Here is a 24,437-nt window from a genome sequence, read left to right as displayed (position 1 = left end):
TCCCCAATGTCTTTGTTTATGAGCTCCATGATGATCCTCTCCATAGCCTTGCAGACTAGGCTAGTCAGGCTTATGGAGCGATAGTTTCCAGGGTCCGTAGAGGCTCCACCTTTGTGGAGTGGGACCACTGTTGCTGTATGCCATTCTGTGGGCACATATCCTGTAGTGAGGCTGAGATTGTACAGCTGTTTTACTTGAGGGATTAGTTCTTCTTGGAGTTCATGTAGGACGCAACCCGGGACGCCATCTGGTCCCATGGAAGCAGTGTTTTTTGCTTTGGAGAGGGCAGCCTTCACCTGAGCATCAGAGATGTTTGGGAGGCAGCCCTCTGCTGGGATAGATACTTGCTCTTTTGGGGGGAAGGGGTGGAGAAGTTTGCGCTGAACCTGTCTGCCAGGATATTGGTGATGTCTGTGGGTTCAGTGTATTTTTTGTCATTTAGAATCAACTCAGAACAAGTCTGGGAGTTGCATCCCAGGTTCCTAACATAACTGAAAAAAGCCTTATGATTGTCTTTAGTGTCCTGTGCAATTTTTCTCTCGAAGCTGGCCTTGGAGGATTTTATGAGGGATCGTAATTTTTGCTAGTACTGATCAGAGCTGCCTTCCCTATTAGGGATTTTGCTCTATCATGTAGTAGCTTCCTCCTTCTGTTGTACAGTTTATTTATGGCTGGGGTCCACCAGACTGGACACCTGCCTTTGGATGATTGGGTCTTGGTTTTGTTTGGGATAGCATGATCCATGCATTCCTGGAGATGTCCGTAGAATGCATTTATATAGGATTCTGCAGTTTGGGCCATAGTTTCCACTGGCCCTGGGGCCTTGAAGGATTCCACTTCAGTTTTGAGAAGTGAGAACTTCGCTTTTGAGAAGTTTTTCACTGTGGTTTTCTGGGTTGGGGGTGGGGTCGGGATGTGGATATCCAGTGAAATTAATTTATGGTCTGATCTTACCAATGAGGGATATACTTCTGGTATGGAGCATAGAGTACCCATGTTGGTAATGATCAGATCTAGTATGTTATCCCCTCTTGTGGGAGTGGTGACTAGTTGTTCCATAGCATTTGAGTTTATAATTTCCAGGAACATTTGGGCTAAGGTGCTGGGGCTTGAGTAATGCTCCCAGTCTATGTTTGGGTAGTTGAAGTCACCCAATATAATGGTGTTCAGAGAGATCTTCATGTTCTCCAATGTTTTCAGGAAAGCTGAGTGGGATTCCTGACTTTGAGAGGGTGGTCTGTAGGATGCTATAAACTGAAAAACAGTCTTGCCCACTGTTAGTTGCACATGGATGATCTCCGATACTTTGTGCAATGCCACTAACCTGGAGGTGTGGATATCCTTGATAAATATGGAAACTCCCCCTCCTTTTGTGGTTCGGTCCGGGTTTTGGGGCCAAAAAGCATGATATGAGGTATAACCTGGTAGTGCTGGAGTGCTCTCTGGAGCCTTGAACCAGGTTTCTGTCACTGCACAGATATCGATGTTCTCCATACTGAGGAGAGCTTCGAGTGCGTGCATCTTGAGATTAAGACTTCTGATGTTTAGCAGCATTACCCTTAGTTTCTTGTTCCTTGTGCTGACTATGGAGGTGGGTATGACTTTTGAGCCTTGCCTAAAAAAGCACTATGGGGGTGGCAAGAGCCTTTGCCAATATCCGAAAGCCCAGTGATGACAGGTGCAAGCCGTCCCTAGCGAAGCAAGGTGGCTTGTTGAGCATGTCATCCCAGGCTGACAGACACTGGATCCCCTTTGAATGACACCAAAATTTTAGCCAATTGCCAAAATAGATCATTTTGTCTTTATACTGTGGCATCATTCTAGGTGAGGGTAAGATGCTGCTCAAGGTCAGGGTCATACCGGCCTGGGTTACATGATCAGAGAGCTCCTCTATGTCTCTTTTCATGTAGTCCAGGGAGGTTATGTGGCGGATCCTAGCGCCCGACAGGCAGCTCACTGTGACCTTCTCTTTGTTCAGCCTGGTGAGCGGGACGTCAGTGTGTCTGACAATAGAGTCACCTATTACAAGAGTATCAGGTGTTTTATTCAGCCTTAAGGGCTGTGGTTGCTTGGCACACTGACTTTGTGGGCTATGTGTTGTGTGTGTTTTGTTTTGGGGTAGTGTTTGCTTGGATGTCTTCTTTGGAGGTCTCTGTTGCTTAGGTAGATTTTTATTTAGAGCCTCTGAGTATGTTTTTGTGTATTTATGTGTTTGGTTTGCTGATGTGGTGGGACTATGTGATACTGGAATTGTGTTGTGTGAGGTTACTTTCTCCTCCTGACTGGTTTCATCAGTTTTGAGATGAGAGAGCTCAGCCTCCAGTTTGGCAATATGGTTGCATCTCTCACATATATTTGAACCTGTTTGGAGGAGGAGAGGGTTGTCCGTGTACATGAGACAGTTGTAACATTGCCTCAAAATTACCAGATTCACCAGCTGGACTGGAGAGGAAACCATTGACTGACCTTTGGACATGCTAGAGTAATATAGGGAAACTGAATTAAGATGGACCAATAGGGGTCAAGGTAATCGTAGAGAGTATAAGAGTAAGTAGTGCTTATGGTTTAATAGTGCTAACTTGTAAGATTACTTATTTGGACCAGTGAAAGGCCTTAGAATGAGAATATGGTGTTTAATTTGAGAGATAGAGCAGTTCTAAGGGAAAAAGTGAAGAGCAGACTTTGTGGAGCCAGGAATAGTTTAAACCCAATTAGGCGGTGCTGCCCATTGTTGCACTATGCACAAAAGCGCGCAAATCCGCGCAAAAGAGGGTTTTAAGAGAGGGAGATCAAGGAGTTTGGAATTGACCCAAAATGGCCAATAAAACTACAGTTTGAAGGCAGTAACCACTCCCACAGGGGCAGGCAGGCTGCTCAATGTTTATCACTGCCACTGATGAACAGAGAGACTTCCCTTTAGCCCAAGCAAAAAATGGCCTCCAAGAAACTTACAAACAGTTCAGAACAGCAAGCCTGTAACTGAACTTTTTTAAATCTCAGAAAAGTGGGAAAAAAGCAAGATTTTTTTGTTTTTTGTTTTTTTAAAGATAGCAGAGGTTCACAAGTATCAACAAGTTATAACAGTGCAGTTCATGACTCTCAGCCAGACAAACATCTAACCTGCTAATCCTAAATTTCAACATAAGAAGTATTACCAACAAGCTAACAGACCTACATGCATTCATAGTCCACAACAACCCTGATGTACTCACCATTACAGAGACCTAGCTTAATCCCAGTATCCAAGATGAAGACTTTCTCCCCCCAGGGTATAATGCACTTAGATCTGATAGAACAAACAGCTCACCATCTCAAACCCACTCACACTTCTACATCTGCCCTACAATCATAAATCTTACAGCTACATATTACTCGCTAATAAAAATGACACCATCTCACCACACTAAGAAAAACTCTCATAGACCAAGCTCACAAACAATTGATAATAAAAAACACATACTGACACTCCTACAAACTCTGCTACCCTCTGGTGACATTCACCCAAATCCAGGTCCCCTCTCAGCCAGACAAACATCTGACCTGCTAATCCTAAATTTCAACATAAGAAGTATTACCAACAAGCTAACAGACCTACATGCATTCATAGTCCACAACAACCCTGATGTACTCACCATTACAGAGACCTAGCTTAATCCCAGTATCCAAGATGAAGACTTTCTCCCCCCAGGTTATAATGCACTTAGATCTGATAGAACAAACAGGAAAGGAGGAGGAGTAGCCATTCTCTTTAAAAACACCCTTAACCTCCAGCTCCTGTACACCACCCACTTTTCAAAACGCTGAAGTCCTATTTTCTGTCCTATCCATAAGAAACACCAAGAAGATCAGTATAATATGCTGCTACATACCTCCAGGCAACAACTCACTCATAATAGAAGACATCCTACACTGGACAAAGGACAATCTACCTCAGGAAACAATCCTACTAGGAGACCTTGACACTGACTGGGCAGCCTGTAACTCCAGCAGCCCCTCTACACATATCAGTCTATATGGGTTCTTTCAACTAATTGAAGAACCAACTAGAATAGATGAGAAAATAAAGAGAGAATCCATACTGGACTGGACACTAACCAACTATCCCAAACAAAACTATACAGTAGGCTGTCTCCCAGATGACCTAAGTGATCATCTCCCCACCTTCCTACTCCACAAACACTCCAATCACCCAAACCAGTAGTCTCCAAATTCGTACAAGATGATCATAACCTTACCCCATGATACCTAAATACTGTCCTAAGCCACTGCAACTGGGAACCACTACGGACACTTGGGTTAGACCAGGCAGTAGACTACTTCAATACTACCTTCTCTAACATCCTTAACAGTCTAGCTCCCAGCAGAAAGATCAGAGTTAAAACCAATTACGCACCCTGACTAAATAGGGACACCAGAGCCTTACTAAAAGCTAGAGATAAAGCCTGGACAATCTGGAAAACTGACAAAACCCCTAGCTCCAGGCAATACTATCAACAGCTTAGAAACAAGGCCAAGGCTGAATCCAAAATAAACAAACAAAACTATTTTCTTAGCGTCCAAAGGAAATATTCAAATAATCCACAAAAATTCTGGCATGCCATTAACTCCCTACTCAAGCCAGGCAAAACCACAACTGCAGCACCCAGCTCTACTAACAATACCCTAGACATAGCTTCTCAATTTAATAACCATTTTACTAAATCCATCTTGGCCCTGTCCAGTCAAATAACCAAAAACAGTCTACCTCAATCACAACCTAACCTATCCCACACAACCCCCTCTTTCAGCCTATCACCAGTACCCACCTCAACTATCAAAAACTCCTCCTAAAACTAAAGCCAACCACACTGGCAGCTGATAACATACCTGCTGCATACCTAAATATGGCTAGTGACTCCCTATCATATCCTGTCTCCATCCTTATCAACCGCTCCATACTAGAATCCTACATACCCAAACTCTGGAAAGTATCTCAAATTATTCCTCTCCATAAAGGAGGTAATTCTTACGAATTCTCCAACTACCGACCTATTGCCATCCTTTTTCCCTTATCCAAAATTCTTGAGAAATGCATCCACTTGCAAGTGATGACATTTCTTAACACACACAATCTACTATCTGCCACACAACACGGTTTCCGGCCACATCACAGCGCTACCACAGCCCTTCTATCCTTCACTAATTATATAAACCTTCACAGGAATGATAACAAATATGTATCAGCCATTTTCCTAGACCTCTCAAAAGCATTTGATATGGTCTCCCACTCCATTCTACTAGACTCACTAACATCATTATCCTTCACCTCCTCTACTATAGCCTGGTTCAGAAGCTACTTGTCTGACAGGCAACAATCAGTCCAGTGGAAAGGAACTCTGTCTACATAACTTCCAACCACCATAGGTGTCCCACAGGGCTCTATACTGGGCCTGCTATTGTTCTCTATTTTCACAAATAACCTCAATAGCGCTACACAACATGTCACACTCATACAATATGCGGATGATTCAACCCTGATCTGCTCCGCCTCATCTCCCACCACCCTACATACACTCACTCAAGATACCTTTAACTCAGTAGAAAAATGGATATCAGGTATCCAACTAATTCTAAATCCCAAAAAGACAAAACTGCTACTATTTTTCCCCTAATAGATAAAAAAACTCTCTCCTTTACCATAACATCTAAGGACGGCACCACCATCTCCCCTTCTAACCACACAAAAGGTTATCATCTTTGTGTTGAATGTTCATTTTGTCAAATAAAAAAGGGGGAAAGTGTGCACCATTTTTCAAATGTGCATTTTTACAAATGTAGCTTTGTTCTGGTGGTGGTGAGATGTAAAGCCCGAAGATTTTTTTATAGGGTGGGAGTGTGTGAGCGAGTATTACTTGGTCAGGATTAGAGTTAAGGCTAGGTAAGGGGTAGATGTAATGTTTTGCACTGTATGTACTGTGTGATGTTTGTATGTTAGGGCTAAAGAGAAGCTAGCTAAGGGAATGGGTGTAGTGTTTTATTGTCTTTGTTTTTTTGTGAGTGTGCAGGTGGTGAGTGTCTTTTTGTTTTGTGTATCCGCAGTTTTATGAAAAGGGTTTTCCTAAGGTAAGGTGCAGAGTTGGGATTATGTGCAGGGTTATGGTTAGGGTTATCATACATTAGTAAGGTGGAACAGGGGAGTGAAGCTTGGCTATATAAGCATCTGCCATGACTGCTTCAAAACCTAGGTTACTAGTGTTATGGGCATTAGAGTCATTCCTTCAAAAATGGGCAGATAAATCACTGAAGGTATTTAACTACATTAAGCCTTCAGAGAGACACTTACATTTTATACAGTCTGTACATTTAGCTTTAGTATACAAAGATCCCTCAGGAAAATCTCAGAAGTCAAGGAAACAGATCCTGAATTAAATCATCATTTGCAAAGTGTGCAGCAGATATCTAAAAATGAAGCATTCCAAATCTTTAGCCACCGTGCAGTATGCTTGTTTTTTAGTTAGACACAAACGTTCCTTATGGGTGTAATTTATGTGTTAATGGCTATTAAGCAAGACCTAGTACCCTACTGAGGAGAGCCTAGTGCTAATCTAAGACCAGTAAATAGGCAGAAGCAACGAACAGCTCAGATGTAATTCAGTACTGCACAAATGATAATAAAATTACTTTGAAATTATTGCAGACATAAATTATCCCTCAACTTTGAGCCTCGCATTTAGCAAACAAATTGTAACAGGAAGGTGAACAGGGTGTCTACAAAATAAAAAGCTGTTATCACTTGAGATAAGTGCTAATTTCCTGTTCTTAAAAAATATATAAGCCGGTGAAAATGCAGTGCAATTCATCCAGAAACATTGTGCTAAACAAAGTAATGCATCTGCTAATACCTTCAATTTGCAAATATATGTTCATAGACTAAAGTTATTCAGTATTTTAAAAGCTCTTAATTTTTTTTTTCCCTTAGGTTGAAGGTATTCTGGAAAGGTGAAAGTGAACACGATGACAATCTTTCAGGTTTGCTTGAGCCTTCTGGCTTTGGGTGCCTCTTTTGCGACACAATATCTTGGTACTTTGTCAGCAGCAGGTAAGCGTTTTTTACTTTATGCTGTCATTAATAATCTTAAGAGAAGCACTGAATTATAGTGGGCAGATAAATAACAATGTAGATTTTAATTATTACTCTTTGCACTTTCTTTTTTTGCATTAGGTTGGTTAGTTTTCAATTAATGTTTGTGAAATGCAATATTTCAGAGGCTGCAGTCTGCTGTTTCCTTAATTCTGTATGTTTTTATTGTTTGAAAAGACAGGTCTCAAAAGCATTTCTTGAGGTCCAGGCACATTTTGTAGCATGTTAATGAGAAGTTGACAGTGAGCAAGTTGTCTTGGGAATTGTTCAGAGTACTTGCTTACAACAAAATTCAACTACAAGCAGTTTGATATATCAGGGTTACAAAAAATGAGAAAGAAAGAGAAAAAAAACAGTCCTCATTCATGGATTCTGGATGGAGGGTTTTGCCATTCCAGTTCATCTAATTTTAATGCAGTGCAACTGTGTGTAAGTTTCCTACCATCTAGTGTATAGCTGGGTATAAATCATGCACATCACAGCATAAGCTTTTTGTTAAATGATTTATTTATTTATTTAGCGCAATGAGCTGTGGAAGGATTGCTACCTGAGAGGTGCTTTATTAAGTTGAAGGGTTTTGTTTAAATGGCCTTTTCTTTTTTTCTTTTTAGAATGCCTGGTCAGTTATTGAAAAGATATGCTGTCAAGAAACAAGTAATGCATGGAGTGTAGGGGGTTATATTATGGAAGTGAGTACACAGTTCCATAAATCCTGGCTTTGCTAGTAAATTTTTGAGGAGTGCTTACTAAAAGTAAATGATAGCACTTATCTCAAATGATAATAGTTGCACATTTCTTAGGCAACTTGTTCAGCAGCCTAATATAAATATAACATGGGCTTGTACCCACCGTATTTCCTAGCCAAACATTGCAAAATGGGTAATCTACTGGTGCTTGAGCTTCAATTGCCTGAAGTTCAACATGTTCACAAGCAGAATTTCTCCATAGGAGATCACTATCTGTGAGTTGTGCCGGCAGTGATGCCCTTTTTGAGAGAATTTCACCCCTCTTCATGTTGATGCATCCATGCAGTTGGTATATATAAGCTTGGAGGGTGTGTGCATGGGGGGTCATCCCCTGCAAAAACACTAAAAAGGTGTTTTTTGTCAGTTTTTATTTTTGGTGAATGCAGTTTGAGTATTCTGTTCCTTTGTGTATTCACTTCTGTCCACTATGGAAGATGCAAAAACACTGGCTTTTTTCCTATGAGGTGCCAAAGTAGGTCTGAAGTAGAATAAACTGATGCAGGTATGTATGTAACTCCCTTACATATCATGAGTTGTTTTATATCTTCTTCAAATCTTCAACATTTAATAGGGAAGGAGGAATGCAGTAGTCAAAAACTGTTCTTAAATGTAACTAATTCAAAAATAAATGTTTATGTTTGGTTTGGAGACTGATAAATGGGTATACACGCACTTACACTTTCAGGTGAATAATGTACTAAGTTATTACAGAACCAAAAAAAAGTTTAAGGACAAAGTTATCAAAGTTTAAAACTATATCCCAGAATCCCTTTATTTAAATGTAATAAGACCCCACTGAAAATGAAAAACAATTTGCTATTGTAATCACAGTAAGTAGAATATCTTGAAAGGAAATAAGTTATATTGAAAAGAAGTAAATGAGTTTAGCATGTAATATAATGAGGTGCAGTGAAGTTTCTACTTACTGAACAGCAAGTGAAAGGCTGTTCGGAAAGGAAGGATTCTTATAGGTTCATAGGTAGGTACTAGGCTATCTACCCGAAGGCATTTATAAGCCTAGCCGGAATGTGTTGGCTTACGCCAGCCCCTTAGATTAGTTCCCTATGCCTCTGTCCAGCAGAGCCATTGAAGTGATCCCTGGGGTATACTTTCTGTTTCCCATCCACTCATCAAGGTTTCTCTTGAAGAGGGTTAGTGAGGAGCTCTGCCTAATGTAGATTGAAATCTTGTTCCAGAGCATGGGAAGTCTCTGGGACAGGAATCTATCTCTCCAGCACATCCTATTTATTGTTGTGGTGAGGTTTAGATCCCTAGAGCATGTGGCTTGAGGGGATATGGTTTTCTTTAGGTGGAGCATGTCCATCAATTCTGGGTTGGACATGGGCTTGTATGTCAGGCAGAGATCACCTCTGAGTGGGCGGTATGCAACCGAGTACAGCTGGAGTTTCATCAGTTGAGCTGCACAGAGCATCTGTTTGCTGCCAGTGATCCTCTTGGTGAGGTACTTCTGTGGTCTTTATAGCTGTTGCAGGTGTATTGTAAGGTGCATCCCAAATGGGGCATTGTACTCTGTGATGGGTCTGATGAATGATGCATAGAGGGGCACAATGGCCTCTTTTGATCTGGATGCAAACCCTTTTGTAATTAGGTGGGACACATAGAAGGATTTTCTAACCACTTTGGCAACGTGATTGTCAAAGGAGAGGTTACTATCTACTTGGGTCCCCATATCCCTTATTACATCTTCCATATTTAGGGAGCTACCACTTATGTGGTAGTTTGTGGGTACTATGTTTTTTCCAAAGGGGATGACTATGCACTTTTTGGCATTTAGCTTGAGGCCATGGTTTTGACACCAGGTATCTGTCTCAGTGAGACCCTTTTGGAGGATGTCGGTGTCAGCTGGAGAGTCAGTTATAGCCCTCGTTTGCAGTCATCTGCGAACTTGGTCAGCCATAGTCCTCCTGTGCTAGCCTGTACCTCTGAGAAGTATATGCCGAACAGGACAGGTCCTAGGACTGAGCCCTGGAGAACGCCACTTGTAATCAGTTTAGAGTCAGAACTAGCTCCCGCAACTCTTACCATGTGGGTTCTGTCCATGAGCCAGTTGGCAACCCATCTCGTGATGTAAGGGTTTATGTTCAGGCTGGTGAGCTTGTCTATAATACCTGAATGGGGAATGGTGTCAAAGGCATTTGTGAGGACTAGGTAGGCTGTGTGGACCACCTTTCCCTCATCTATAACCTTGGTAACTGTCTCAAAAAAGTCCACCAGATTTAGGAGGCATGATCTTTCCTTAACAAAGCCAAACTGGGTAGGGTCCAGTGTTTGGAGGTTCCCAGTGGCTCTGTTAATGAGATCCATGATGATGCGCTCCATATCCTTGCAGAACAAGCTAGTCAGGTTTATAGGGCGATTGTTCCTGGGGTCTGTTTTAGCCCCACCTTTGTGGAGCGGAATAACCATTGCTGTGCACCACTCTATGGGCACATAGCCTGTGGAGAGGCTGAGTTTGAACAGTGTGTTTAGGTGAGGGGTTAGTTCATCTTTGAGCTCATGTAGGACACAGCCTGGGACACCATCTGGTCCCATTTATGCTGTGTTTTTGGCTTTGGTGAGGGCTGTTTTAACCTGTGTGTCTGTGATTTCAGGGGCACTCCATTCTTCTGGTATGGTTATGGGCCCTTTTGGGAATGAGAGGGGGGTGAAGTTTGCACTGAACCTGTCTGCCAGGATGTTGGTGAGATCGGTCGGTTCAGTGTATTTTGTGCCATTCTGCACTAATTCTGAGCAGATCTGAGAATTGCCACTTAGATTCTTGACATAGCTAAAGAATGCTTTGTGGTTATCTTTGGAGTCCTTGGCAATTTTTCTTTCGAAGCTAGCCTTGGATGATTTTATGAAGGATTGTAGTTTCCTGCTGATGCTGATCAGGGATGTCTTTCCTTCTTGGGTTTTTACTCTTTTCTGTACTAGTTTCCTCCTTCTATTGTGTAGCTTGTTTATGGCAGGGGTCCACCAGACTGGTTTCCTTTTCTTGGAAGAGTGAGTCTTGGTTTTGCTTGGGATAGCCTGATCCATGCATTCATGTAGGTGCCCATAGAGTGCATTTGTAAAGGATTTTGCAGCTTGGACAGCATTATCCTTTAGCATGGGGGCTTTGAAACTTTCCACCTGGGTCTTAAGTTACATGAAGTTTGCTTTTAAAACGTTTTTCACAGTGGTTTCTTTGACCGGGGGTGGGGGCGGAATGTGGATATCCAGAGTGATTAGTTTATGGTCATATCTAACCAGCAAGGGGTTGACCTTAGGTGTGGAACACCGGTTGCCCATGTTGGTTATGACCAGGTCCAATATGTTGTCACTTCTGGTGGGGGTGTTGACCAGTTTATCCAGGGTGTTACAGTTTATAAATTCTAGGAAATGTTGATTAAGGGAGTTAGTACTTGAGTAGTTCTCCCAGTTAATGTTTGGGTAATTGAAATCACCAATTATCAGTGTGTTTGGTAGGACCTTTATGTTTCCCATTGTTTCCAGAAATGCGGAATGATGGTCCTGGGACATAGTGGGTGATCTGTAGCAAGCTACAATTTGGATTGCAGTTTTGCCCATTGTTAGTTGCACGTGGATGATCTGTGAGGCATCGTGCTACTAACCTGGAGGTGTGGTTATCCTTGATGAAGATAGATACGCCCCCCACCTTTTGTATTTCAGTCCGGGTTTTGTGGCCAAAATGTATGGTATGAGTTGTAGCCTGGTAGTGCTGGGGTGCTCTCTGGAGCCATAAACCAGGTTTCTGTTCCTGCACATATACCAATTTTTTTCCATACTGAGGAGTGCCTCGAGTGCGTGCATTTTGAGGTTTAGACTTCTGGCATTGAGTTGCATTATCCTTAGTTTTTTGTTATTTGTGCTATTTATGGCGGTGGGTTTGTCTTTTGAGTCTTGCTTAAAAAAAGGTACTATGGGGGTGGCAAGAGCCTTGGCTAGTATTCGAAAGCCTAAGGTCGACAGGTGCAAGCTGACTCTAGCGAAGCAGCGTGACTTGTTGAGCATGTCATCCCAGGCTGCCAGAGACTGAATCCCCTTTAAATGACACCATAAGCTTTGCCAATTGTTGAAATTGATAATTTTTATTTATACCGTGGCATCATTCTTGGTGAGGGCAGAATGCTACTCAGGGTCAGGGTCATACTGCCCTGGTCTATATGATCAGGGACCTCCTCCATGTCTCTTTTCATGTAGTCCAGGGAGGTACAGCTCAGGTCACTCACACCAAGATGGACAATGACAGAGTCATATTTGTACTTGTTCTGGAGTGACCTGAGTGCTTGTGTTATGTGGCGGATCCTGGCAACCGACAGGCAGCTAACAGTAACCTTCTCCTTGTTCAGCCTAGTGAGTGGGACATCAGTGTGCCTGACTATAGTCACCTATTACTAGTGTGTTGGCAATGTTATTTTGCCTTAAGGGCTGTGATTGCGTGACACACTGGTTTTGTGCAGTATGTGTTTCATGGTTTGTGTTGAGGGGTGGAGGTTGCTTGGAGGTCTCTGTTGCTTTTGCAGATTTTTATTTATAGCATCCAAGTATGTTTTTGTGTATTTATGTGTGTTTTTTGCTGGTGCTGGTTTCATAGGTCTATGTGAGACTGGTGGTGTGATGCAAGTAATTCCCTTTTCCTCTTGACTGCCTGGTCCAGTCTTGGGGTGAGAGAGCTTAGCCTCCAATTTGGCTGTATAATTGCATATCTTGCATGTATTAGTGTTTGATGGTAAGAGGAGAGGGTTGTCTGTGTACATGAGGCAGTTGTAACATTGTCTCAAAATGCCCAGATTCACCAGATGGACCAGAGAGTACACATGAAACTGCCCTTTGGACATGCCTGGAAAGGTACAGTGAACTGTTTTACTGATTGGCTGGTGATGTCGAATATAGAGCCTTGTCCTTCTCTACAGTATAGGGGGGTCTAGTGCTAAGGTTTATTACTGCATGCTATGAGTTTTGAGCAAGTGCCAGGCTGAGAAGTGATTGGTTTGAGTGCTTAAGTTGAAAGTTTGTCTAGTTCCAAGGGAAAAATTAAAGAGCAGACTTGGTGGAGCTGGGAATAGTTATACTCCAGCTAACTAGTGCTGCCCGGCACACAAAACCGTGCTAATGCAGGTTTTATAGCAAGGAAATGAAAGAGATAGAAATTAGCCCAAAATGGCCAATAAACTACTAATTTCTGGGCTGAAACCCTCCTCCAGGGACAGATAGACTGCTCAAAGCTCCCCTGTCTCACAGGTGAACAGAGAAACTTCCTTCTATGCAAATAAGGCATGAGCAAACACAGACTCTTGTAACACAGTCCTGAATTCAGCACTAACCTGAAAACTGGACTATACTAGCTTAGAAAGGCAGGAAAACAAGTATATTTTTGTTTCTTTGTTTTTCTTTCAGGAAATAAAGCAGATACAATAAAAAAACACTTTGAATGCACAGAAATGGCTATCACACTTGAGTGTGCAGGCAGTAAAATAAGTACAATATGTAGCTGAAACAAGCTTTTTAAATCACAGAAACTCTAAAAAATTGGTGTTTTAGGCAGAATTAGCTAAAGGCAGCAAGAACATGCAGAAAATTTATACTTAATCACTCCAAAGTCTCTCTGCTGCTGTAGAACTCTGCAGGGCACCAGGCAAGAGCTTGCTGAGCTGTATACAAGTGCAAAAACCTTGCAAATGCGGGTTTATAGCAGGGAAATGAAAGATAGACATTAGCCCAAAATGGCCAATAAACTACTAATTTATGGGCTGAAACCACTCCTCCAGGGACAGATAGGCTGCTCAAAGCTCCCCTCTCTCACAGGTGAACAATCCAACTTTACATAAATTGATCAATTTCTGCCTTCTCTTAAACCTCATTCCTCCTCCAAAACATTATTCTGCATGTATTGTTCCACAGTTTCCATTTTTTCTATGTAATTTGTTCCTACCCTTTTCTAAACATCCCGCTTCCTATCTCTGTTATAATATCCACTACTTTAAATATAGTTGGTTTAGACTTCGATTTTCAATTTCTAGTAATTGCCTTTTTGGCAGCTGCTAGAATTAAACTTATCAAGGCTTTACCATGTTTAGACTATTCAGATCCTTTATCCCTTTATCCCAGATCAAAAAATAATTTCCTTAGTAATACCAATTTGCTCTCCCAATATTTCTGACAGAGTACTCTGTATGGAGTTTTTAAAGTCTGCCAACTCATTACACTTCCTAAACATATGTTCCCAGTTATCTCTTTCTTCCCCTATATATCTCTCAACTGTCAAGATTTTTGCATCATAGTTTTGATCTATTCCTTCTAAAATGTGTGGTTTTCAGGCAAATCACTGGGATGATCTGAGGACTGAAGTCACTAAATAATGACACACATTTGAGTTTCAGACTTCAAATCCTTCAGAAAATGTATGTTAACCCAAACTATATTACTCTTGCAACTTTCTAAGTTTATAAGAGCAATATTTAAAGTCTGTCCCTGTTTTTGGGCCTTTGTCCTCCAATTTTCTCAGGCTTTGTCCAGATTTCTTGTACTAAGAGGTTGAGTAGTATGTTACCGTCACACTTCCAACATCTGACATCTGCATGAGGGAAACAAATATTTGCAGTCTACTTGGGATATAAAAATATCTATGCAAACACTACCCAGCAAAACACTTAAATCATTTAGACTTGATTGCATACTTGGGAGCTGTACATACGTCATCCAACTGTTCCCTTTCTCTTTTCAATTTTCCAACCTCCTCTGTTTGATTCCTAGAGTTATCATGCAATATTTTATAGGTTTATAGATTAGCACTAGGCTAACTGCTCTTGTAGGTCACTTTAAGCCTAGCCAATTACTCCATGTGAAAATTAAACCCTGAAACTTGTATCTGTAAGGTAAACAGCTTAACTATTATGCCCACCTTCCACCAAACAATAGTAGGACATCTGTGCTAAAATGCTATTTATTTTGTAGGGTAATGTTTATTAATGAGCTTTTAAAGGTAAATACTAGACTATCAGTCTGCAAACTATACAAAGGCTAGTCCATAACCAGAGGTCAGGATCAATCCCTCTACCCTGAATTTGTGAGGTTAAGACTTTAACCATTATGCCAACTCACCCTACTAATTATCCCTTTTATAAACAGCAGCCTCTGTTCTAGACTCAGCTAAAAACTCTAACAGAGCAGGTCATTCACTTAGGATTCCCCTATCCCTTTCTCTTTGCCTACACTCTGATATCAATCCCTGACAGGGAAGACAGTCTCTACCTGCAGTCCAATGTCTTTGTGATCTTTCCCATTCCATTACTTTCCCTCTCTAGTTATTTGATCCCAGTACAATTGTTCCCTTGCCAATTTTCTCCACTAAATTTGAGTTGCTTTTGACTATTCTCTTCACCCCTAACTGCAGTCAACTCTCCTTTCTCCACTTTTTTATTGGCTTAGTTCTTAGAATACTTTCTGCTACTTTATGAATATAATATTCTATTTGGTTGATGTTATTCTTTTAAGGATCTGCAGCCAAAATCCCACTCTCTCCTTATTTTTTGAATTTCTGCCATGCTTCATCATCATCCCTTTCTACTATGAATTATACTTTTCTGTTTGTGTTAGACATATGAGCCTTAACTGTGCAGCTCTAAACTATCCCTTCAAATCAGGTAATTCTAAATCACCTTGTTTTATTGGAAGGATCAGCTCATCCCACTTGACCCTTGCCCTCTTCCTCTCCAGATATAATCCTTCAACTCATTATTTACTACTGTACTACCATACACAACTCCTCATCTGGTTGATAAAAATATAACACATGTTCACTACTTTATCTTGTTATGCATATCTATAAACACGAGATTCCAATTTCTCAGTTTTTCTATTATCTTTCTTTTAGTCTCTTTCCACATATTCTTAGTTGCCATAACAGAATCCTTTTTCGCCCATACTCCTTAATACTTCATTTTATCATGTCCCCATAAACATAGGTATTGCTGAACCATTTCATGTATAGGTGCATGTTTTGCAGCTATCGACTTTGTTTTGTCTTTATTAATTTTATATCCAGAAAAGACTTGAAACTGTCTCAGAATGTTCCACCACAGTGAGATGTCATTTTCTATTTCTATCAGGTACAAAATAATATTGTTTGCAAATAAAGCCAACTTTTTTTGATTACCATGCCAGTTATGTCCTTGAATTTCTCAGCCCCTTATTTTCTTTGCAAGTGGCTCTAAATATAAGACAAAGGGGATAGAGGACACCCCAACTGGTTTCTTTCTTTAAATACAACTTATCATAGATGAGCCCTTCCACTTTAATTTTTGCTTGTAATCCCTCATATATCTTCCTAATTAACCATGTTATTCTACAGAGAATGCAAATGCTTCCATTGCCCTACTCATAAAATCCCATCTTACTCTGCTGAATGCTTACTCTGCAGCAAGACCCACCAACAGCACCAGTATTTTCATATATTCTGCTTCCTTCTGGATCATCATTGTTTTATTAATGTTCTCAAATGTTTGCCTCACCTTCCACATTGATCCATGCCTATCAATTTTGGCAACATCATTGTCATTCTTTTAGCTATTATAGACTTAAGTACTTTATAATCATGATTTAAAATTGAAATGAGCCTACATGAAACTGGGTCTGATGAGTCTCTTACCATTTTTAGGTACTACAGCCACCAGATCTTTCGTCAAGGATTTTGGTGCTTCCCCTCCTTTTAAAATACAGTTAAACAGAACCTTCCAGATATCTCTCAGTTTCTTCCCTACTAGTTTCTAAACTTTCACAATAATACCATCTTTTCCTGGGGACTTTCCTGCAGATTGGTGGCACAGTGGAGCAGCGGTTAGCATTGTCACCTCACAGCAAAAGGTGCTTTGGTTCGATTCTTGGCTGGGGTGCCAAGTGAGGAGTCTGCATGAGTTTCCTCTGGGTGCTCCAGTTTCCTAAGCACCAAACAAACATATTTTTTTGATTTTTTTGATTGCTCCGGTTTCCTCCCACATTCCAAAGATTTGTATCCGGAACATTTCTCCCTAGGCTTCCACTGATAATGGGCTCTGTCCCAGTTAGATTTTCCTGGTAAACAAATGTTAAATAAAAATAAATAAAAGATTGATTACATGGCATAATCTTTATCTCATCTCCTATCTTAACTGTTATTTTTTGAGCGTCATCTGTTTATAACTTTGGCATAACAAAGTCTTCCATATTTCCATTTAACTTTTTTCCCACATTCCTTTATTTTATACAAATTTTCATAAAATTTCTGAAATATTTCTAATATCTGTACATGATCTCTGTGTATTTTTCTTGTTATATGCCCCCTACGTTTAGCAACAACTCTTTATACGTTTCCTTGCCTAAGTTGTTGTGCTAAACGTTTTTGTGCTTTGGGGTTACTATAAAAAATAGTTACATAACAGCAACCTTTGTAAACTCATGCATATTATCTAGATACTTACTTACTTTCTCTTTTGCGCTCTGCAGTTGTACATCTTCTATTTCTGTGACATCTCCTTATTTATTGTCAGACCCTCTAAAGGATTCATGGTACTTTATAATCATTTTTTCTTTTATTTTACTCTATTTTTAAACATTCCTTTCATTTTATCCCACTCACTAGCTACAACTTTGGAACTAATTTCTATCTTCATCCAAGATTTCCACTACCGATTCCTTAAATTCCTCTAAGTTTAAAAGGTGGGTGAGGAAGTGCCAGTGTCTCATTTGTACTTCACTAGTCTGCATTTTTATCCTACTTGTTATTGGTGCATTATCTGAAACAGTTATTGGATGTGTGTTGAGGCTTTCAATTAAATGCGCATTTTCATGTCAAATGTAATTTCTGTCTAGTCTAGCCCTGTTATTATACCTTGGGGAATAATATGTAAACTCTCTCTGAGTTCCTACTACTGAATTCACATCTTCCATCCCAAATATGTTAATGAATTTCTTCAGAAATATGTCTGCTTTTGTTATATTTTTCCTTCTAGGTCTCCAAGATTCATCCTACACTGTTGTAAATCAAGTTCTAGCTCCCACCTCTAAGTAATATTCCCCCTTGAAAGCTGACTATTTCTTCTAAAAAAATCTTAATTTCCATAATTAAGGTGGAATATAAATACACGTCAGAATAATTCTCCTCCCTTACCAGTAGCCTCTTTCTAGTACAAATCTGCCACTACTATCTTTTTTTCCCCTCTTCTGTCACTACCGGAGCTCCTCTAGCAAGTAGTATAAGTTCTCCCCTTTTCCTTTGTCCCTGATATTCTGCTAAATATCCATCCTGAAGTACCTTCTTTATCAAATGCACATGCGTACGTCATTCCAAATGTGTCTCCTCTAGCATTCCTTTTTGCACTCTGAATTTCGTAATATAATTCAGTACTCTTAACATTTTGTCTCTACCTATGAGGCCATTCACATTCTAAAGAAATATGCTTTGAGTAACCATTATGATAAGACGTGATTATTACTACCTATTACATATGGCAGCTTTTTTAAAAAGCTCATTTCCAGGTTTTTGTGTTACACCACCCACCAGTGTTTGGCAGGTTGATCCTTTATACAGTTGTTTCTTATAATCTCTATTTGAACCTATGATACATTTAACAAGACTTTTTGCTTTAATGAAAACATTGAAAAAAACATACCCCCCAGAATACCCCAATAACCTATTAACTTAAAAGAAACATACAAAACTACGTACATTTCAAATAATAAAGTTTAACCCTCCTGATAGAAGCAATGGTTCCAAATTGACATCTGCACCCATAGACATTAAGTCATTAACATCTAGGTGATGTGGAATGTCACACCTCTTGCAGCTTGTACACATCTTGCATTCCAGTGCATTTTCTACAAAACAAACTTAAAAAGCAGAATAAACAAAAGTAATTATTTTGTGAACAATAACAGTTATTAAAACTATACAAATAGAATGTTATCTGTAAGAATTATTCTTTTCATTGATAATAGTCAGTGCATTCATAGTCTTTTGCATAAATAATGTAATATATTATAATGCACACAAACACCAAATTATATTTTTTGTAAACTTTCACAAATTTTCATATCTTGAAAACTGTATAACCTAGACATATATTGTTAGAACATTTTTGATAACCAGAATTAAGCTTTCACATGAGAACAAGAAATTCTTCTGCAAATGCATGTTTATTGAGATATTTACAGAAATATGGAAATGTGTTTAATTGTATAATTAGCAACACAAATAATACTGGATTTATCTCAAGATGTGCAAGTTACAGTGCAAATATCAAAGCAGTTTTCTTTAGTAACATCCACGGTTTCACTTCATATCTTGAAACAGTTTGTATGTCACTGGGTTTTTGATGTATTGAATAAATATGGAAATGTAGCTTATTTTCATAATTACTAGCAAACAACTACCACTAGTTCCAGTATAGTGTGCTATAAATCAATATTTTCAGTGAATTCTCCTGTCTCCCACATTGGTGTTTCACACCATACACCTCATACCATGTAGGTCTCTTAGCTATGAAAATATATAAAAAATGGGTAATGACCAAATTAAGCATTTTCATTTAAATTAATGCAAACCTCCTCAGTGGAACTTTGTATTAAATTAGACAAATATAACTTAATCTGGTGGTTACCCACTCTTCATAGTTTTTACTGTTGTATTGCTACTACTCTCCCTTTTGTAGTAGTATTATTGCGTTATGAAAATATGAACATGAATTTGAAAATGTGAGTTATGAAAATATGAACATAAATTTGAAAATATAAATAAGTGGCAAAGATTAATTTCTCCATTGTATTACATCCTAGACTAACAATTTTATTGTCATTTTGTTAATAACTCCTTGCCCTGTTCTAATACTGCCTATTATCAGTTAATAAGTCACTTAATGAAATAAGCCAGAAATCAAAAATTCTGGATGCCATAAGGTGGTATGGGTGTGAACTGGAAGTTATACAAAAAGGCATTTTAGGCTTGAGTGAGTCAATTAACCTAACATTAACGTTATCCATGTTAAAGGGCATGTTGTAGCCTGTGCTTCTGTTTAGACAAATTGCTGTCTGTTTTTGTCTTACCTTTATTCCACCTCAGATGTGAAAAACAGTTTTATATGCTTATATGTAGAAAATATTTACTTTTTTGCCTTAAGAAAATGTGCACTGATTGTATTTAAATAAAATTTAAATTATACTTTTTTCCCAGTAAATGCAAGCTGCTGTCTCTTATTCATGTCCAAAAATTTCAAACTTTTTTACTGAGCTGCTTGTCTGTGTACAATTTTATTTTCTATTTCTCTCAGTAAACAGTGTCCAGAACTCTTTATTTACTGCCTTCACTTTTAGTTAGCTTGTTTCCATGGAAATGCTAAGAACAGAATATACTTCTTAACTAGCATTGAAATTTACTTGTTAAAGGAAAACAATTCACAACATTGTGGTCTCTCATTAAAAAAAAATTGTGTGATGGTCTGTAAACTGTGGAAGAAATGTAGTAACCTTTATTTCTTCTGGGGTTTGGTTATTCCCTGCCACATTACCTATATGACCCTGAGAAGGAGTCAGCATCTCCCTCTCATGTTGGCACTGTTTCTCTTTTTCTTTGGCCTCTAAACACCACGTTCTCTCTGCTGATTCTAATTCCATATGTTTTGCCTGCTGCAGTCACTCTTCTGATTTTAATTCCAAATATTTGACCTCCAGTTCAAGTCTCTTTAATTCCAGATGGGCTTTCAAGTCCTCTGAGGAAAAGGTCAACTGTTCTGTTTCTGAGGACTGCAAACCACCATCACCACACTGGTTGTCTTCCAGATTGCTGGTCCATGCTGCAGCTATGATTAAGGCTGAAATCATTTCCTCTTTAGTAAGGTTGGCATGCACCAGTCCTTTGGCTTCACACATCTTGGCCAATTGGGTTTTTGTCAGCTTGCCATAATCCTCTGATGACATATTTACCTGCTTTCACTGACTAAATTAAACTAACAAAAATAAATAAAACTGTTGTGAAAATTAAATTCTGTATGTTTACTTTGTGGGTGTTGAGAGTACACACATCTTCAGTGACAAATGCCCACAGGTTACTGAAGTTCAATTAATATCCCACCAGCTTCCACCAATATGTGATGGCTCCCACCCAAGGCCAGTAATCAAAGAGCCTCAATCCTCACCACTGGCACCAGTGAGGGACTGCCACTAGGAGCAAAAATAGATACACACAGTATTTTCAGAGACAGCTCCCTGCACCAAGGACAATTTCCCTTAAGAGCACACAAGGAGCATATTCCAGACCTGGGGCTGATCTCTGTCTCACTCTGTAGGCCCCAAACAATACTCCACATTGACCACTTTGGAGTTTTGTGTCCCTGTTCCAAGTTGCTGACCCACACACTTGGATATTTGATTTTCACACATATTCACACACCTGGGAAAGGCTGGCAGAGATTCACTAGGTGTGCCCCTTCTGACCAGTCTATTAGGTAATTATGCTGCCAGCAGTCAACTGCTGTAAGCCTCTTACAAGGCTACCCAATTATACTGAGTAAAATTAATACTAATACAAATGGTAGAGTTTGACCAAAGTAGCAAGGCTTTCAGTAGCAGCCACAGTGTCACTAAAATAAGTATAAGTACTAAGACCAGAAATATTTAATAACATATAATAAAATAGAACATACAAGAATACTGAATATCTACTTACAATAAAGACCAGAGTTTCAATCACAGGAGATATAAAAATAACACAGTTGGATAGATTCACACAGATGCAGAAAAACAATACTTAACTAATCTCACTATATTTTCCTGACTGACTAAAGAGTTACTGTTCCCTAGTTAAGCTACTTACTACACCAAGGCAAGATGATGATTGTTGAGTTGTTTACTACAGCAAAGCAAGATGAGGTGTGTGGATGTGTGAGATACATGTAAGGGATCTTTGTTGTCAGGTTCCAAAAATCAAAGTGCTGCTGCGAGAGTTCTGTCATATCTCTCACTAATCAGTGCTCTACCCAGGTAAAATAAATAAATAATAAACACATAAATATATAAAGGGGGCATATATATATATATATATATATATATATATATATATATATATATATATATAGGGGTCTCCTTCAAAACACCAAAAGACCAGAACATCTAAAGTGTTTTGAAGGAGACCAAAACAATGAAAGCACGAAATTCAAAATCCCGATGTTATGAGATTTTGATTTAGCACTTTTGGTGTTCCGCTGTGGGTGAGTATGCATGTGTAAGTGTATTTGTGAGGAGTAGTGCTGTGTGTAAGTGTGTATTGTGACTGTGGTGTGTGTGTGTGTCAGGGACTGTAGTGTGTGGGTGTGAGTTTGTCTTCTGTGTCTGTTTGTGCAATCTCAGAGTTAGAATATTAAAGTAGGGGGGGTGTGTGGGGTGCAGGGGGGTTGCCCCCCTGCCTATTTTTAGTGTAGGGTGGTGTGGTTGGTAGTTTGGGGCAGTTGTGTATGTATTTGTGTATGTTTTTTGCCTGTGTTATACTTATGTGGTTCTTGGTGTTGTGGGGTTTCGTTGTTTTGATCTCAGTGTTTTTGCCTTCGGTGTTGTGAGGTTTTGTTGTTCTGAAGTAGACCCATATATATATATATATATATATATACTGTGTGTTTTAATGTTCACACTTATAACTCATTCCTCACTCATTTATGTTCATCTTTGGCTCATTCTCTGCCTGGCACCCATCCTTAGTCAAGTGATACACTTCTATGGTCATCACACACTGCAAGCACCCTGAACCCTGTTGTTTCTATTTAGCCAATTGTAAACTACCCCAAGGGAGACACAGTGGTGCAGCGAGTAGCAATGTCGCATCACATGAGGAAGTTGTTTTTTAAATGTTATGATTTACTGTTACAATGGACCTTCCTGTAGAACACTTGGTCACGAATTGCAGTCATTTGGATAATTTTGTCTAGTGCAACTTCAATAAGACTACTGCTTTGTCTCTTTCAGGATAATAGTGGTGTGTGGAAGAGAGGCTGCTGAAGTGGATAGAAAGTGGTTTGGGTAATTTTAGGTGACAGTAATATGGCTGACAGCATTTGAAGGACTGGCATTTAAGAAAGAGCACCAACTGGCGTTCATGGTCCAGTGACCTTTGGCACATTTATGTAATGTGACCTTGGAAATTAGGACACTCATTTTGTTTTCCACAGATGACAGTAATACTGCGCAATGGTAGTGGCCAGTAGGATTAGTCTGGAAGGGGACACATTTGTTCTAGGAAATAAAACATGGTTTGTGTAATCAGATTTATTTATTTTCTAATTAAGTCCTGGCCCAAGGGTAACATGTAGAGTAAGCAGTCAATAAACATGATTTTTGAGGCGGGAAAAAACACAGTATATAAGAAAAGCCATGCAGGAAAAAAGGAGGTGCATGCTAGCGCATCATATAAAGTGACCAGAAGTCAGGATTGAACTCTTGATGTGGGAGATGCAAGGCGCAAACCATAATCACTTAACCCCCTTGCCTGGTCTTTACTACAGTTTACTTCACTCTCAGGAGTGGAGATTGACTCAGGGGGAGATTTCTCTGATGGGGATGGAGGAATTAGTAATGATGGAGGAGCTAAATATCGGAGTGTCACAATGGCATGAATGATCATCATCTTCCTCACTTCCAGAATGCACTGCTCAGGGTTGTGTGAGGGGAATATGCACAGAGCAGCTACAATATGTTCCCTATCACCACACCACTGCAGACTGCTATGATACAGGGGAGCTGTTCTTTCAAGGACTCTGGTGAAGTAGTTATATTTGGGTACTGTCTTTAAACCGGGGATGTTTTTCTCAAGAGCAAAAGTCTGGACTTGGTATACTGATAAACATGTAAAGCTCTAAAGGTATGTTAAATTGAATATACACTCAGAGTGTACACTCTGAAAGGATTCTAAATTGTTGGGGTGGGAATAAATCTTACAAGAGAAAGGTCATGATGAGGTATGGCTGGATTCTTGGTGGATTTAAGATTTACATCATGTAGTGCTTCTTCAAAACAGGATTTTAGATCTTGAAACTCATTGCTGGAGTGGTGGCATTGAAAGAGACATTCATGGATGAAGTCAAGAATACAAGAAAGGTGAAGGGTGTAAGCAGAAAAGGTAAAAGGCAGCTAGCTATCTCGAGTCTTAGCTACATTTCTTAGGTTAGTTATACAGACCAATGGTCTCTTTCATTTGGCAATTTTCTAACCCTTTATGTATTAAAAAAAGAAAGAAAACAAGGTGATTCTTCACATATACAAGAAGAATTGTCTGTTAAGGAAAAGGAGTGATTAATAGTGAGAATGAACTAATTTATTTCCTCAACATACATTGCACAGTTAGTGAGAAGCAAAACTAAAAATGTGTCTCGGTTCATAACATGAACCTCTTGCTGAAATTAAGAAAGTACATTCAGTGCACTTGCCCTCATAAAGATGCACCCCAAGAATAAAACAAATAGTAAAGAAAGGTGGGCAGTGTTTATGGCAGCTGTAGTAGAATGATATGAGTCATAGTCCAAAGGATGCACCATTGGTAAATTACAACTCCA

At 39.5% G+C, this 24,437-nt stretch overlaps 1 protein-coding gene across 1 annotated transcript in view; it reads left to right on the top strand.

The window, feature by feature from the left end:
* Nucleotides 1-6,802: 6,802 nt before the first annotated feature.
* LOC122817340 (ficolin-1-like) overlaps nucleotides 6,803-24,437 on the top strand; it is a 23,724-nt gene continuing 6,089 nt past the window's right edge. The window contains exons 1-2 of the mRNA XM_044090552.1: nucleotides 6,803-6,862; nucleotides 6,959-7,078. Of these exons, the coding sequence (XP_043946487.1) occupies nucleotides 6,994-7,078 (85 nt within the window). The 5' untranslated portion in view covers nucleotides 6,803-6,862; nucleotides 6,959-6,993. The remainder of the gene's footprint in view (nucleotides 6,863-6,958; nucleotides 7,079-24,437) is intronic.

Source organism: Protopterus annectens, chromosome 12.part0 (genome assembly GCF_019279795.1).
Source record: "Protopterus annectens isolate FY-2018-M chromosome 12.part0, PAN1.0, whole genome shotgun sequence".
Lineage (NCBI taxonomy): Eukaryota > Metazoa > Chordata > Ceratodontiformes > Protopteridae > Protopterus > Protopterus annectens.
Note: the sequence above shows the minus strand (reverse complement) of the source record. Positions and strands in the feature narration are given on the sequence as shown.